The sequence below is a fragment of the Cygnus atratus genome, chromosome 7 (genome assembly GCF_013377495.2).
Source record: "Cygnus atratus isolate AKBS03 ecotype Queensland, Australia chromosome 7, CAtr_DNAZoo_HiC_assembly, whole genome shotgun sequence".
NCBI lineage: Eukaryota > Metazoa > Chordata > Aves > Anseriformes > Anatidae > Cygnus > Cygnus atratus.
The window spans coordinates 13,037,867-13,051,964 of NC_066368.1; the positions used below are offsets into that span (position 1 = coordinate 13,037,867).

At 49.8% G+C, this 14,098-nt stretch overlaps 1 protein-coding gene across 2 annotated transcripts in view; it reads left to right on the forward strand.

Annotated features, from left to right (window-relative positions):
- SH3PXD2A (SH3 and PX domains 2A) overlaps positions 1-14,098 on the forward strand; it is a 252,573-nt gene that overhangs the window by 68,582 nt on the left and 169,893 nt on the right. For both annotated transcript variants that reach the window (XM_035547572.2, XM_035547575.2), the window contains exon 3: positions 460-535. In XM_035547572.2, the coding sequence (XP_035403465.1) occupies positions 460-535 (76 nt within the window). The remainder of the gene's footprint in view (positions 1-459; positions 536-14,098) is intronic.

Below are 14,098 nucleotides of genomic sequence, written 5' to 3' on the forward strand. Positions count from 1 at the left end.
AGTGGGCAGCGCCTTGCCAGCAAGAAGACACGTAGGGGAGTTTGTTAAATAGCCTTTCATCTGGTTGCTTGAGCAGCACTTCTAGCTAGGCAGGTGGTCTGTCATAGGGACAGGTAAAAACTGTCTCTACCAACCCGGGCAGACTGTGCAGTAGAGACAAGGCACATTTGTGATGAAGGATGAGAGCCTAATTTTAGAAGTGTGGCAGGGCCGGGCTCAGATGTCTGCCCGGGCCCCATCCCAGCTCCTGTGCGCTGCCAGAAACTTGCCCTCCCTTTCTTGGAGTGAGCAGTATCGTATCTTCATGTACAGTCTCCTCTGCAACTGGGCAGAGGGATTCCTGCAGTTGCTTTGCTTTGCTAATCCTCTTTCAAACCATACGCAGGCCAAGAAATCCTCTGTCCCTAAGCAGCCAGTCTCTGCTTTCCCCCTAAGACGTTTCTTCTGTTTCCTTTGCAGATGCAGCTTCTGGACAAGTTCCCTATCGAAGGAGGCCAGAAAGACCCCAAGCAAAGAATCATCCCTTTTCTACCAGGTAATGCTATGGCAAAAGGCCTAAACAAGATGGGTGAGAGCACCTGGGGCTGCACAGCCGCTGTCTCTAGTGCTTTTTGTGGCTGGTCTTACACGTGCCTTTTCCCTGGGAGCCCGGACATGCTGCCTGTGATATCAGGTCTCCACTTCCTCCTACAATACCTGGTATGGTCTTTAGGGCTCCCAGGGGATCTTACATCAGCTGTTCAGGTTCAGGCTGGCTCATGCACTGCTGCACAACGGGATTCAATAGCATCCGGGGGGCTGTCCCCACGGGTTGCAACTACATGGCCTGAGCCTGGGCTGGGAAGCCTCTGGAGACCAGAGACACCATTGTGTTCGTTTCTGGGTGCCGTGCCTCTGCAGACACATTGCATAGTAAGGGATGAACAGTTAGTGTTGCTACTGAGATATAAAGGGAACTGGGAGAAGATTAAATGCAAACAGGGATTTCTGCAATACTGTCCACAAAGTTAAATAAATGTCTCTTTGGCCTGAGCTGCTGTCCCTCTGACAGCTTTCAGAGAGGGGCTAGACATGATAGATATCCTCTCCTCGGGGTAACTGCGCACACTTCCAGCAGCGATTGCAGGGATGGCACAGAGTGTTGAGCCAGACCGCAGCGTGCTCTTGGAAATGCTGGCTCAGGCCAGCTCCCTGTTGTCTGACTGCACGATTCTGGCTGTTGGCTTCAAGTTTGGCTCACTGCACTGAGTGTTAAGATAAATGGAGTATTTTCAGCCTATTAAAAGGTCTATTCTGCCTTTAACCATAAAAAGGAGATCCCAACTCTTCCCCAAAGGTCTGTAAAGACAAGCTGGGATGGGAAGGCTTAGTCCTCTCCAGGAGTGTGCCGCGGTCCCTGACACTGTTTGCAGGCAGAACATCTGCTCCAGATGTGTGGCGAGCACAGCTCCGGGGCTAGCAGGGAGCAGGGACTTGGAAACCAGCAGCACAAATACGTGACGCAAGCATTGGAGCCACAGTAGGGCAGCACGGCAGCCTGGCAGCCTCCACGGGCCTTCTGGAAAGCAGCCCCGGGGATCAGGGATTGCTCTCTGCAGCTCTCCTGCAGATCCTTTGCAGCCAGGGGGAGGTGGTGTTGCCCTCAATTTCCAACCTGGAATGAGAGGAGCCCAAGGTCAGGCTCTATTTTCAGCTGTGCCACCAGCAAACTTGTAGATGAGTCACTTTGTGAAATGTCTGTACAGTGCAGATGGGTACTGCTTGCCTGCTTTTCTTGCTGCTAAACATTTTGAGATCCCTAAAAAGCGCTGTACAGGTGTTGAAATGACTTTAGGTGAGGTGCTGTAGGAAAATCTCTTTCTGCAGGTAACGGTTGTTCCTCCTCTATTGACTGCCACTGGCCAATTTCTTTTACTTTGTCTTAAAAAAAAATGTTGGCTGACTGCAGGTCGCTGATGCTCGGTCTGCCTGCAGTTCTTAGTGATGGATATCCCGGTACAAGGGTGGGTGATATTTGCGGGGGATGAGATACATCCCATATGCCCATTATAACACTTCCCACCCTCCGAGAACACGAGGGAGATGGTATTGCTGTGTGTCCTTGAGGGAAGAGTTATATCTGGAAAACATTTGGGTTGACTGAGTGTCTGAAAGAGAGGAGCTGCCACAAGGGAATAGACCTCATCTGTATTTAATTTAAAATATCTGTGATATACGTTCTACTTTTGATACCGAATCTCTGCCTCTTTCTTGTCGAATTGCTGAAAAGCCCTTGCTGCTTTATCCAGCAACAAGGTGACTCAGCTAAATGTCAAACAATGTCAAACTCTGTTAAATAAACTAGCTGCCGTAATTAGAATATGCGTGGCATTGCTGCTGCCGGAGCTGTGGATCGCTGAAACAAATACCTAGCTATAAACTGTCTTAATTAAAAAACAGCAGGGCAGATGTTTGTGCTTAAATCTTACTGTTGTGAAGATGTTATGATCTTGCTTGCTTGTTGTTGGCCTGATTCAGCCAAGTTGGAGCGACTGCCAGGTGCTGAGTGCCCTGGGCTCGCCCGTGCAGCTTGCAAGCTTTGGTGGCTTCCCTCCATCGGGTCTGTTTTAGAAAGCTGACACGCAGCAGCCCGTGGCTGCTGGGTACCAGCACTCCAGCATGTCAGCAATGCCGTGGTGCTGTCCTGAAATAAAGGTGTGCTCCGAGCTTGGAGAATTAAGGTCGCTTTGCCGAAGCACAGGGCGTGCGTGGGTCTGGCTGACAGCTCACTCGTAGGGCGGCGGAGCCGCAGCAGCCCGTGCGGATGTGGTGGGTGTTCAGAAGTGTGGTGGCCAAACCCGAATCTCCTGCTGCAGCAACGGGCTGGAAAGGAAGAGGGGAGGAATGGTCGTGGGCCCCAAAGTAGGAGCGCAGTCCCTCCCTCCCTATACCCTGACTCTGTCCAGCAGTCAGAGTAGGGGCTGGGGGATGCAGGACGCTGATTCTAGCGTGGAGTTGGAGAAGGGAAGATGTCTAAACTGGGAGATGGACGGCCTCACAGACACCCTCCTGGTCTATCCGTGGTGATCTAGGTGGCAGACAGGGCATGCAGATGGTCTCCTCGGGCGAAAGAGAGCTCCCGTTTCTCCTTCCCACAGGAAAGGGCTAGTGCTCAGCCATCACCCCAGCACAGACAGGAGCACTGATCAGCCGTGCAGCTGCAGCAAGTGCCTGGGGAGTCCTCGAGGTACTTTACCTTGGGCACAGCGATAGCTGTGTCTCACCTTACCTCGTGTGGAACGGGGCTGATGCTGCCTGATCCTTATTTGTGTGGAAAGCAAAAGGTGAAACATCGCCCTGTTCAGCTCCCTGCTGCAGGTCTCTCCCTCCCACTGTCCGCACAGCCTTCGAATCCCCTCAGTCCTGGGAAGCGTTTTGCTGCGGGTTTCGTCCCCACCTGGGCGTGACAGAGTGCTGGCAGCTGCCCGCTGCTTCGCTGACCTGGTGCGTTTTGGCTGTGGTTTTTGCTTTACGCACAGATGATAGCCCCCTTTGCGCTCACTGCTGCTGTTTTGCTGCGGCTATGTTGCTGCAAATTACTAGGCAAGGCTGCCTCCCTGTTGGGGTAATCAAGCTTTATTATTCGACTGTGCTGGAACTCTTTTACCTGGAGGAACAAGAAGAGTGTAACAGAGTTCAGAGCCTTGCCCTCCACGGAGAGGCCGCAGCAGGAAAGGGCAGTTTTCCGTTCCTTCAGACACCTTTTTTGTATTGTCTTTCTATACGTTTATTTCTTCAAATATTTTCCCCCTCTTCCCTCCTACACAAATAAGGACTCTACAGCCTCATTGCCATGAAGGAAAGGAAAAAAAAGTCCTGTGGGCTATTTTGTAGTTTTATTTTACTTCTTGAGACTCACCCTGCTACCCTCAGTTTTTCATGATCTTTTTTTTTTTTATCATACTGAGAGGGAAAAATTTACATTTTTATTCCCTTCTCCCTGTTATATCTTCTTATCAGTTCTTCCTTTCTTCTCTCTGATTTCCCTTTTACTGTTGGAAAAGTCTCCATCAGGGCAGAGGAGGCAGAAAAAAAAACCACATAAGAAGATCTTTGTGGAGAGGCCAGAGAGCATGACGTGTTTTCTAAGATGGCGATATGAGATTTTTGTTAGGGAGGAAGAAAGGAGTTTGTGGAAGAGTTGGAATAAAATTTGCCACAAAAACCCATTTTAGACCAAAGACAATTTGTAAAAAGGCAGAGATGAAAAGCACTGTCTGGCTGTAACAGTGGGACTGTTGGCTGAGCCCACACGAAAGGCACTGATTTCTCCCTCACCTCTTCTGCTGCCATATCTGAAGGGCAACCTTTGGAGGGTGGGCTTGGAGCTTTGCTCCCTCCCCATCACATGCTTTTGTGTCTGCATCAGCAGGGAGTAGAGGTTATGGATTTGTCCTCCCTTCTTTCAGGGATCTTGAGGTAATTAATGAAGGAACTTCAGCTGACAAGACTGGTCTGTTGTGCTTCTGCAGAGTACAGTGGCAAACACAAATGACAGAGCCCGGGCAACACAACCCCAGGATTAACACTTCTGCAATGGCTGACCCTGAGACTACGTGGCTTGCATTATTTTATTTCTTTTGGCACTAAATAGAAGAGGCATCTGGAGACAAATCCGAAGCTAGAGGGATGTCAGCTCCTCTTGTCCCACAGTGTCTTCCAAAGCACGGCCTTGGGGAAAACACTGCCTGGCATGAAATCGTCCCCTTGCGCTGGCTGCAGGGCTGCGGATCCCTGTGAGGGAGAGGGGCTTGGGCTTTCCGCTTGACTCGCCTGATTTTCCTTACCCCTGGGAAGCTGGGTCCTGTCCCTGGTGTCCCAGCCGGGTGGGAGCAGGCTGCCCTCCCACGCTGGTCAGGAGCTGCAGGAGCATCACCCGGCCTGCCTCCACTCCCTGCCTCTGGCCCCCGGGAGCCTCTGCCAGAAAGGCACCTTCTCACTTCCCTTCTTTCCCACTCGGATTTGCCTCTTCCCCTGGTTAGGGTGAGGAAAGAGGACAGGCTTTTTGGGGTGCGTGCTGCGAGAGGAGCTTGGTGGCCGCATCTTGGGGCACCGGGCAGGATGCCAGTGTGCTGGATGGGGTGGCACCGGCCCGATGACCTGATGGGGTTCCCTGGGGACACATGGGGGGAAGACGAAGGGAGCTGGTGGGCCGGAGCAGGCAAGGTCTGCTCCTCTCCGCTGCTTCATTTTGGCCTCGTTGCTATTTTCTCCTCCTGATTTTGCACCTGAGCTGTTACGAGGGAGGAAACCAAGGCGCTGCTGCACCTCTCCTTGGCGGAGGCGAAGCTCCAGACGGTGCTGTTGAGGAAGAGCCGTGCTTTCTCCCCGAGAGAAGAAACGCCCCGGCACCATCTGGAAGGGGTTCCTGGGGCTTCCTCCTGCCCGGGCCCTGAGGCAGCGGGAGCACGTTGGGGCTTTGCCCCCCGGCCCAGCAAGGAGCAAAGCAGGTTTTGGGGGCGCGAGCCCCGGCCGAGGGCGGCTGCGGCCTCGCGTGCGCCAGGAGGGCGGTGGGAAGGGCGCGGCGGCGGCCTCGGGCACGGGAGGCGATGGCAGCGCCGCCCAGGCACCTGGGGCCGGCCGGGGAGCGCGGGCGGGAGCCTCCCTCGCCGTGCTGCACAATGCAGGAGGACGGGGAGTAACCTCCAGCGAACGCCGGCCGGGACCGTCCTCGCCCCCGTTCCTGGCCGCTCGCAGGCTGCAGCGGGGAGGTAGAGCTCCTGCCGATGAACTGCATCCCAGGTGGCTATGTCTGCTTCTCCGGTTCGGTTCGGTGTTGTGGTGTTTGGTTTTTTTTTTTTTTTTTGGCTTTTTTTTCCCTTTCAAACGCTGTCGTTTCTCTGGGGAAGAGGAAGCTGAGGAGAAAGGCTTGAGCAGGTTTGCAGCAGGATTTTGTCGGTGGTGCTGAGTAGCTGCTTTTCTGCTCGGCTGTGTGCGCTCCAGCTTGGCTCCGTCTGGTTTTCCCCAGGCTGCAGGAGAAGCAGCGTTTGTTCGGAGATCTTGGGAGGTTGCTCTTGTGCTGAAGCAGAGCGGACGGGCTTACCCCAGTAACTGAGGCTGTGGTGACCTTTGGATCCTGCGGTCCCCATTCCACCTGTGTAAATCAAGACCAAGATCAGCAAAATTAGGATGTGGCTGCGTATAATTCTGTCAAAGGGACTGAATTTCAGCCGTGGTTAGTGCATGCAGGGCATTTTCTGCATTTACTCTCCCCACCTCGTGGAGGCAGAACACACGGGGATTTCAAAGGGTGCTCCTTCCCGGTGGTAAGGAGGACCCGTAGAAATCACAGGGATATTCCAATTATTGGCTCCTTTTTCCTCTGAAGAGGTTGTTGCTAGGTGGCATTTAAAAGGAAATACATTCCTCGTCCTAATTCTTAAAGGGATTTTATGAGCAGAAATATATTTATTTAATTTCAGGCTTGTTTTTCGCTTTTGATTATCCTCTCCTGCAGCTCTCTGAGCCTGAGCAGCAAGATATTATTAAGCTATTTTAACTTTTCTTTAGCATCATTTTGAATCCCTGACCCACATGCAAAGGATCAGTATTGCAGCAGTTCAGAGCCAGTCAAAAACAGCTTAAAGGTTAAACAACAAAAAAAATAATAGAGAGAGAGAGATCAGATAAAGTTTTCTTAGACCAATCATATCTGACTTTTTGGATTAAAGTATGGATTAAATCATCCTAAACAGTGTGCCTTTTGTACGCAGGTGTAGTCTCTGCAGGTTTGATAGGCACGCACCCAGACACGTCTCAGCTGACTGGTTTGCTGAGTAATACCGGAGTGCTACAAATAACAAGCAGCCTGCGCAGGTAACCAGAGGCGCTCTGCCACGGTCTCCTGAATACGAGGCAGCATGCATTTCCCCCAGAAAAGAAGATCTGCGATGCAGGAACGGGTTCACCGAGCAAACAGGTTCTGGACACAGCCTGCTGCATGGATCCAGCCCCTCGCAGCCCATGGGGCCATGGGACAGGGGCTCCTCGCAGGCTGCGAGCAGGTTGGAAGGTGAAGGGGGGGCTTTTGTCACTCCATCCCCTTCTACCCACCTGCAGTAAATCAGCGTCATGAGCCCCTGTCCCCACCTCAGAGGATCTGCGGGGGGGTGGGGAGGTGGCCCATGGCGTAGGATGGCTTGAACTCGGTGGGAGAGCCTTTTGGAGGCCGTGCCGTAATGCAATATAATTTCCTTTTGATATAGATTTTGTCAATTTTCATTCCTGTTCTTTGAAAAGGGAGGATGCCTCCAGCTCTAAAACGAACTTCTATTTGGGCCGAGGCAGTGTGTTAGCGAGACAGCTAACAGGTCCTTGGCTGGTTCCCACTCAGGCTTGTTTAGGACTGGCTGATAAATGGGTGATGCTGTGCCTCTGGTGAGTTACTCTTCAGAAGCTCCTATTGTTCGAGAAAGCAGTTGCTATTGTTTCTTTCTATTTTCTGCTTTGCTAGGAGAGCTATTGCGGAAAATTCATCTCCTGTCTCTTACAAGAGGAGAATGTATTTCCTGTCGGCTCCAAGCTTGAAGGGAAAGCGAGAAGTGCCGGGAGGAAGTGGCTGTTCCTGGGCCGAGCGGCGGGAGGATTGATGATTTTCAGGGGGGCAAGCAGGAGGATTATTTTCTTCAGATCCCACGGAGATATTTTTAGGGTTTAAGTCTTTACGGTTGTCAAGCATGAGGTCATAGGATGCCCTTAGGCTGCTTCGGATTGAAGAACCTGCAAAAAAAAAGAGTCAGCTGCCAACAACCGCCGGCTTTCAGAGCGCTTGCTTCCCTCCGAGGAAGGAGCTGCCGGAGTTGTAATGAGCCCCGCGTAATCGGGTGCGGGGGGCCTTGGGCTTTGTGTACCGAGCCTGTTTCAAAGGCACCGTCAGGCCTCCTGGAGGCCTTTGGGCATTAACAGGGCTTGAGCCAAAGGCCCAATTTTGTTACAAAAGGAATGAAAAAAATGGTGGTGTGGGTGAGTGGGGTTCTTCTATTTTATTTTTGAATAAAGCCGGGCGCTGACCCTGCTGCTTGCTGCAGTTATTTGCTGTCAGTACTCTTCCACCCGAGGTCCTCTGTAGGTTCAGCTATCCGCTCATGTGGAGGCAGAGTGTGAGCAGAGCCTAGCATGCATGTTTGAAGGATTTGGGTTTGATTTCTGTAGGCCGTCCCACTTTCTGAAAGATACCTGCCCTTCCAGATTTAGCAGGGAAATGATGGTGACTTCTGCCCAAGTACATGGTCCTTTTCTGTCTCTTTCAACCCTTTCAGAGTTCTTTTTCAGTGTATAGATCCCAAATCTACAATACAGCAACTGAAACGAACAATACCCATTCCAGGGCAGCAAAAACCTACAGAATATTTTTCTCCTCCCTTACACGTTAAGAGTGCAAACAGAAACCACCTTTGGGCAGAAATCAGCATACGCAGAACATGATGTGCCTCTCTTAGACCATCAGAGTCTCCTGATGAGAGTTCTGTAATTACCAAGCCACAGTTTCAAGGGAAAACAAAGAATGGAAAAGTTTTTGTTTTGGGTTTGCTTGAAGCCAGAGCTAATGAGTTTTTGGTGTTTGTTTTTTTTTTTTTTTTTTCCAATGTGTGATGCTCAACCAAAAAGGTTTTCAGTGCAGTATAGCTGCCTGCAACCAGGGCAGCTTTTCAGTGCAGTAGAGCTGCCTGGATTCCTTGGGGAAATATACAGACGTTTTTACCCAGAAATTAGTTGGATTTCGATTCTTGTTTTTAAAGGCAATAAATAAACACGATTATAGACTTGAAAAGCAGTTTGAGCTGCACTGGGCTCGTCGTTTCCTCAGGCAGCCGTTCCAGATGAGTGTGCCCTCTACTACTATAATTACTTTTTAAAAATAACTCTGCAAGTCTGTAATCTAAAGTGGCTGGTATGTAGCAAGTCTGAGAGCATTCTGCCTTCAGCCCACAGGCTGGGGAAAAGGTGGCTTTACATAAGGGTTTGCTTGTCTTCATCTCTCGGTTGAAATCTGACTTTTTCCCACAATCCATCAACAAATGACCCATATAATGAAAGTGCTTTTTAACACAGGAGTCAGGCTTGCCAGGGACTATGATGGCTTTGCAGTCCCACAGGCTCTAGAGATTCCCTCTGGATGTTTCTTCTCTGCCAGATCTTGTCTCTGTTGTATTCGTATTTAAGCTTCCTAGGCAATATAGGAGAGCAGAGCCCTGCTGAGATTCACAGCTAAGTAATAGCCCAGAACTCTGTTTGCATCTGTTTTCATCCCACTTTGCCTTTTGGCTGGGCCAGCTGATTTATTTATACACTCACATGCTTAAAATAAGTTGCGATTATTTTTTTCCTGAGGATTTGGAAACAATGAACCTGGGAATTTGCTGCCTGATCACAAGTGATTTCTCCTACTCTATTTTCTCTATTTATGAAGCTTTTTGGACGCTGATGTTCTTAAGTGTGTGGTTTGCAGACCTTCCTGCTCCACAATGTGGCTATTTTAAGGCTCTCATGAACACGTTTGTTCTAACACATAAGGGGATCTTTACACTTAGGAGCAGAGCGAGGGGATACTGCAGGCAGGGATTTGCCAGACTGAATGTACTTCCATTCGAGTGAAATAACCTATGGCGGTGTCTAAGCCCTATGACTTTTTTGGAGTTGTAGTCCTGTTTAAAGGGAAAACTGAAGCGGAGAGAGGGAATAACAGGGGAATTACAAAGAGGAAAGCGAAGGTAGGTAGATGAGGAAAAGAAAGTGAGTCCTAGAAGTGGGAAACTCAATCCTCTTGAGCTTCTCCCATTCACAGAGGTGCTAATACAGGCTCCAGGCTTGTGCTCAGGATGGAGATAATTAATGTTTGCTCTCAGATTTCCTTGGGTCTGAAGCTAAGCACTTTCACCATGTCATTTTCTATCAGGGTGTTGCCACCTCTAAATAAAGGGCAGAAGATGACATTCCTTCTGATTTTACATCCTAACCACTGGCAGGTTCCGACTCGCAGGTTCCTTCTCCTGTTCAGGGCTGTGAGCGGCACGGGGCTGACCTGGAATAAGCAAAACATCGGCAGCCTGCTTTGGCACTCGATGGGTTTTTAGCACAGGTGCTGGGGCTGGCAGGCAAGCTTCACTTCTTCACTGCGTGCACTGTCAGGGTGAAAGATGCAATTGGACGTCACTCTTCCCACCAAATGCAGAGTAGCTTGGTATCCTCTCGGGCAAGCGGTAAAACCACCGGATCAGAGTACAGGGAAAAGGCATTTGCTGCCTGTTCCCACCAGGCAGTGTCGTCACCGCTGGTCTATTTAAGTCATTAGCTTCCAAGATGCGGAGAGGAGAAAGGAGAATATTTCTAGCCTAGTCCCAGCTCCTGCAAAACACAGAAAATGCCAAATTGTGTTTAACACATTTCCTCTTGGGAGGAGAAGTCTCCTATAGATAATAATAATCCTTTCAGCAACATCTCCAGCGAACAAGGCTTTGTCCAAAGAACAAAGAAAAAGTCGCAAGCTTGAAATATGCCTGAATTTCCTGAGTGCACTCGCTGCTGCATACAGGCAGGAAGCTGTGTTATTCTGGTTTGGATGTTTGCTCTGAAGTGACATAAACAGAGCACTGGGTCTCCCGGGATCCTGAGCTGACCCTTGGACCAGGGGATGAGGTTTCACAGTAGTACAAGGACTGCTGAGTAGTTGTGCTGCTCCATGCCTGCTTCCTTCTCCTTCCTAGCCAAATCCATCCCCTGAAGATGCCGGGTGGATGTGGGGGCAGGCAGCAGAGGCAGATGTTGGAGCCATGGTGCACGAGGGTGTTAAGCTGCCAGCCAGCAGGGAACTCATTTCCTGCCCAATTATGAAAACAGCTGATCTGTGACATTTTAAGAAGGGGGAGAAAATACAGGGCAGGGGAAGGAAGGCCCCGGCTATGTAAATATTTACTTTTGCACAATGTCCTAGCCACCCCCTTCTCCCAGGGGCTCGGAGAAGAAGGGGTTGCTTGCCGCTGGGTCTGGTAGGTGGTGACAGGGGACAGGAGAGCCACCAGCGGGCAGCCAGCAGCTGGAGTGAGCACGCAAGCTGCCAAGCAAAAGCTTCCCAGCTGGAGCTGGGATGCTGCCCCGCGTGGCACCCCTTCTTGCGGCATCCCATGGCCGGGGATGTGCTGCAGCACCACCAGAGCTGCTTGGAGCACCTGCCTGGGCTTCTTCCCACTCCACAGTCTTAGATGGTGCAGGACCACACCGTCTAAGCCATGTTTCTGCAGTGCAGCAGGCTGTGATGGTTGTGTCAACGTGGGGTGAGCTGCACCTGAGGAGATGTGCCCGTAACGATGACACCGACCCACTGGCTGGTCTCGGCATATTCTGCTTCCCCGGTGGTGTCTGTGGCACCAGAAGGGTTAAAGTAGACAGGATTTAGAGATTTGTTTCATACAAGTGGTTGATCAGAGATACCTCGAGCCTGTTTGTCCCCACCTGTTTCATCAAGGAAATATTGGCTAAGCTGGCTCCCCAGGATATGCTCCATCACTCAGTGAATAAACATCAGGGATTTTGTGTTGCGGGTTAATTCTGCTGCTGGAAATTGTACCCCATCTGTGGTCAGATGACATCTTTTTTTTCTTGGAATGGGACCAAGGTTAAGAAGACAAGGAAGGCAGGTTAGTTAAAATATGTCAAAGTCTCTTGGGTGTAAGTAAAGACTGTAAATAAAAGCTTTTTAACTTGGAAGGGAACTTTAGAGTGATCTGATTGGGTTCAATTTAGTCCAAATATTGCTTTATGCCATTAAGCTGTTATCAAGTTTTGGTTCAATTGCAATAGTTTTATGGCTTTAGCATAGTGGGAACAGTTGTAGCCTTTATGCAACTATAACATTTTCCCCTGAAATGTTTGCTGTGAAGACTGCTGCATTGTGCAGGAACCCGATGGTGAAACGGCATGGAAATGAATAACAGTGGAAATGACCTTTCCTGCCCCTTTTTATTGTCCGTTCCAAAGTAACTACAAAATCTAAGGGTTTGCATTGTGAACAACGAGGGGATTTAAATAAGATTATTTTTACATTCTCATTAACGAGTCCTCAAAGTCAGTAATAAAAGTTAAACATTTTTACTTATTTCCTCTTGAGCTGCAGGCATGCCTGATTCAGCAACATCTTAAGATGATTTGTCAGGATGAGAAAATAAGTCACATCCTTCTTCCTCTTTGGGATTAGGGAACTAGAGTAATCCTGTACCCATAATATTATTTCAGTTGGGTTTGCATAATAGCCTGGAAATGCTTATACTCGATGCAACGCTTTGTAATTGCGACGTTGGATCCTTTGAAGTTAGATTAATTCATGTCACAGAGTCAGATCTGCACAAATATAATAAAATACATTTTTTTTCCGGTGTTTTTTTTTTACTAGCCCTCATTTCCTTATCTGACTTCCACTGTGGTCAATCAGAAGCGAGTGGATTTTAGTGCTGTTTCTCCAGGTAGCCAGCACCATCACAGCCAGAAGAGTCCAGTCTCACGGTTGGTGCCCTTACATGTCAGTGTGACCGTGGGTTTAGGAAGATCCTGGTGCACCAAAAGACTCTTGCCGCCTGCATGCATGTGTTTGAAAGCTCTGCAGACCTCGAGCACTTCCACCAAATCGCTGTAGTTGATTCTCTATGAGCCAAGGTTTTTCACAAGCATCTGGACTCTTATTCCTGGTTTACATTAGAGAAAGTGAGAGAAATCAGCCCCCCATAATTACTGTCAAGCTGTGAGCTAGGCACATATGTCAATATTTTCAGGGTCACAACTCAGCTCTTTATTTTTAATATACTTTGTTATTAGTAATCACTTTTGAAGCGATTGAAAATCCCACCCATAAGTTTCTGTAGCGTTGAGCCTACTCAGCCTTGACCTCTGCTCCCAGTAGTATCCTTGGATTTACTGTTGATTTCAGCAGGAGCAGTTATAGCAGGTCCGAGGGCTTTTGAAAACCCTTTCCCTGTGTTTTTCTATATAAAGCCCATCACTGTGGCTGCCAGATTGTATGACACTAGGTTTTAAAAAGACTTAAGAATGAAATCGAACTGATAAGGAGGCTAAGATGCAGTAAAGCTCAGCAAAGTCAATTTGCTTTCTTTCCAAGGAAAAAAATGACCTTCACGAGGTTTTAATTTTCTCTCACCCAAGTGGAAAAACAATCCATTTGGGTTCACTCTGTGCGTGCACGTTGGGTGTGTGTGGATGCTGCTCCCACGAAGCCCCAGAGACAGCTTCGTCGTGTGCGGGCGTGGGAGCGAGGGGAAGGCTGCCTGGGGCTGGTGCCCACGCCGGGGGCTCGCGTTTAACTTCTCTCCTTCCCTCAGCCCTAGGGTGTGATCGGGGAAATCATCGGGTAAGGCCGTGTGTAGTCATTAATCCTGCCCAGGACTCATCCCCAGTTTTTTCCTCTGCTGCAGGTGTTTTAGAAAGGGTGAACGGAAGATCTGGGGACGCAGGTGGGATAGAGGAGGCTCGGCTCTACCCCTGGTCTCGTTGCGCTTCTTTATTGGGCAAAAAATAGAGACAAATGAGATTTGCCACATCTCCCTATGGCGTTAAAAGAATAAATCCATACAACACTGTGTAGCACTCAAGTACTGGAGCAGGAAAGACCTGTGATTACCTAGGACAGAGCGGTGCCTGCACTGCTCCGTGTTCCCCTCTGCCTGCAGATGTCCCCCGGAGCAGGGTGGTCTCTTGCTGTAGCAGCACCGATAAATACTGTGCTCTTATGGATTAGATTATTCCTCATCAAGTCGCTCTCCGTTTCGCTGGAGGTCAGCTATACTCATCATCTGGCAGGCTTTTCTCCCCCCGGGCCCCTTTCTTTCGCAATTAGCCCAGATCCTTTGTTCTGCGGTGTCAGCTGGAGGGACGATACTTGGGGCAGCCGCGAAGAAAAGCTGTGCCGGCGAGGGCGATGTCTCCGAGCTCTGCTCCTCTCTCTCTTCTCCTCTGCTCCTGCCACCAGCTCCCTGCACGCGATGCTCGCCCCGTGCGGCGCCTTTGTCCTGTTCAGTGTCGTCCCTTCCCTGGTTCACTTCCCCTTGAAAAGAGA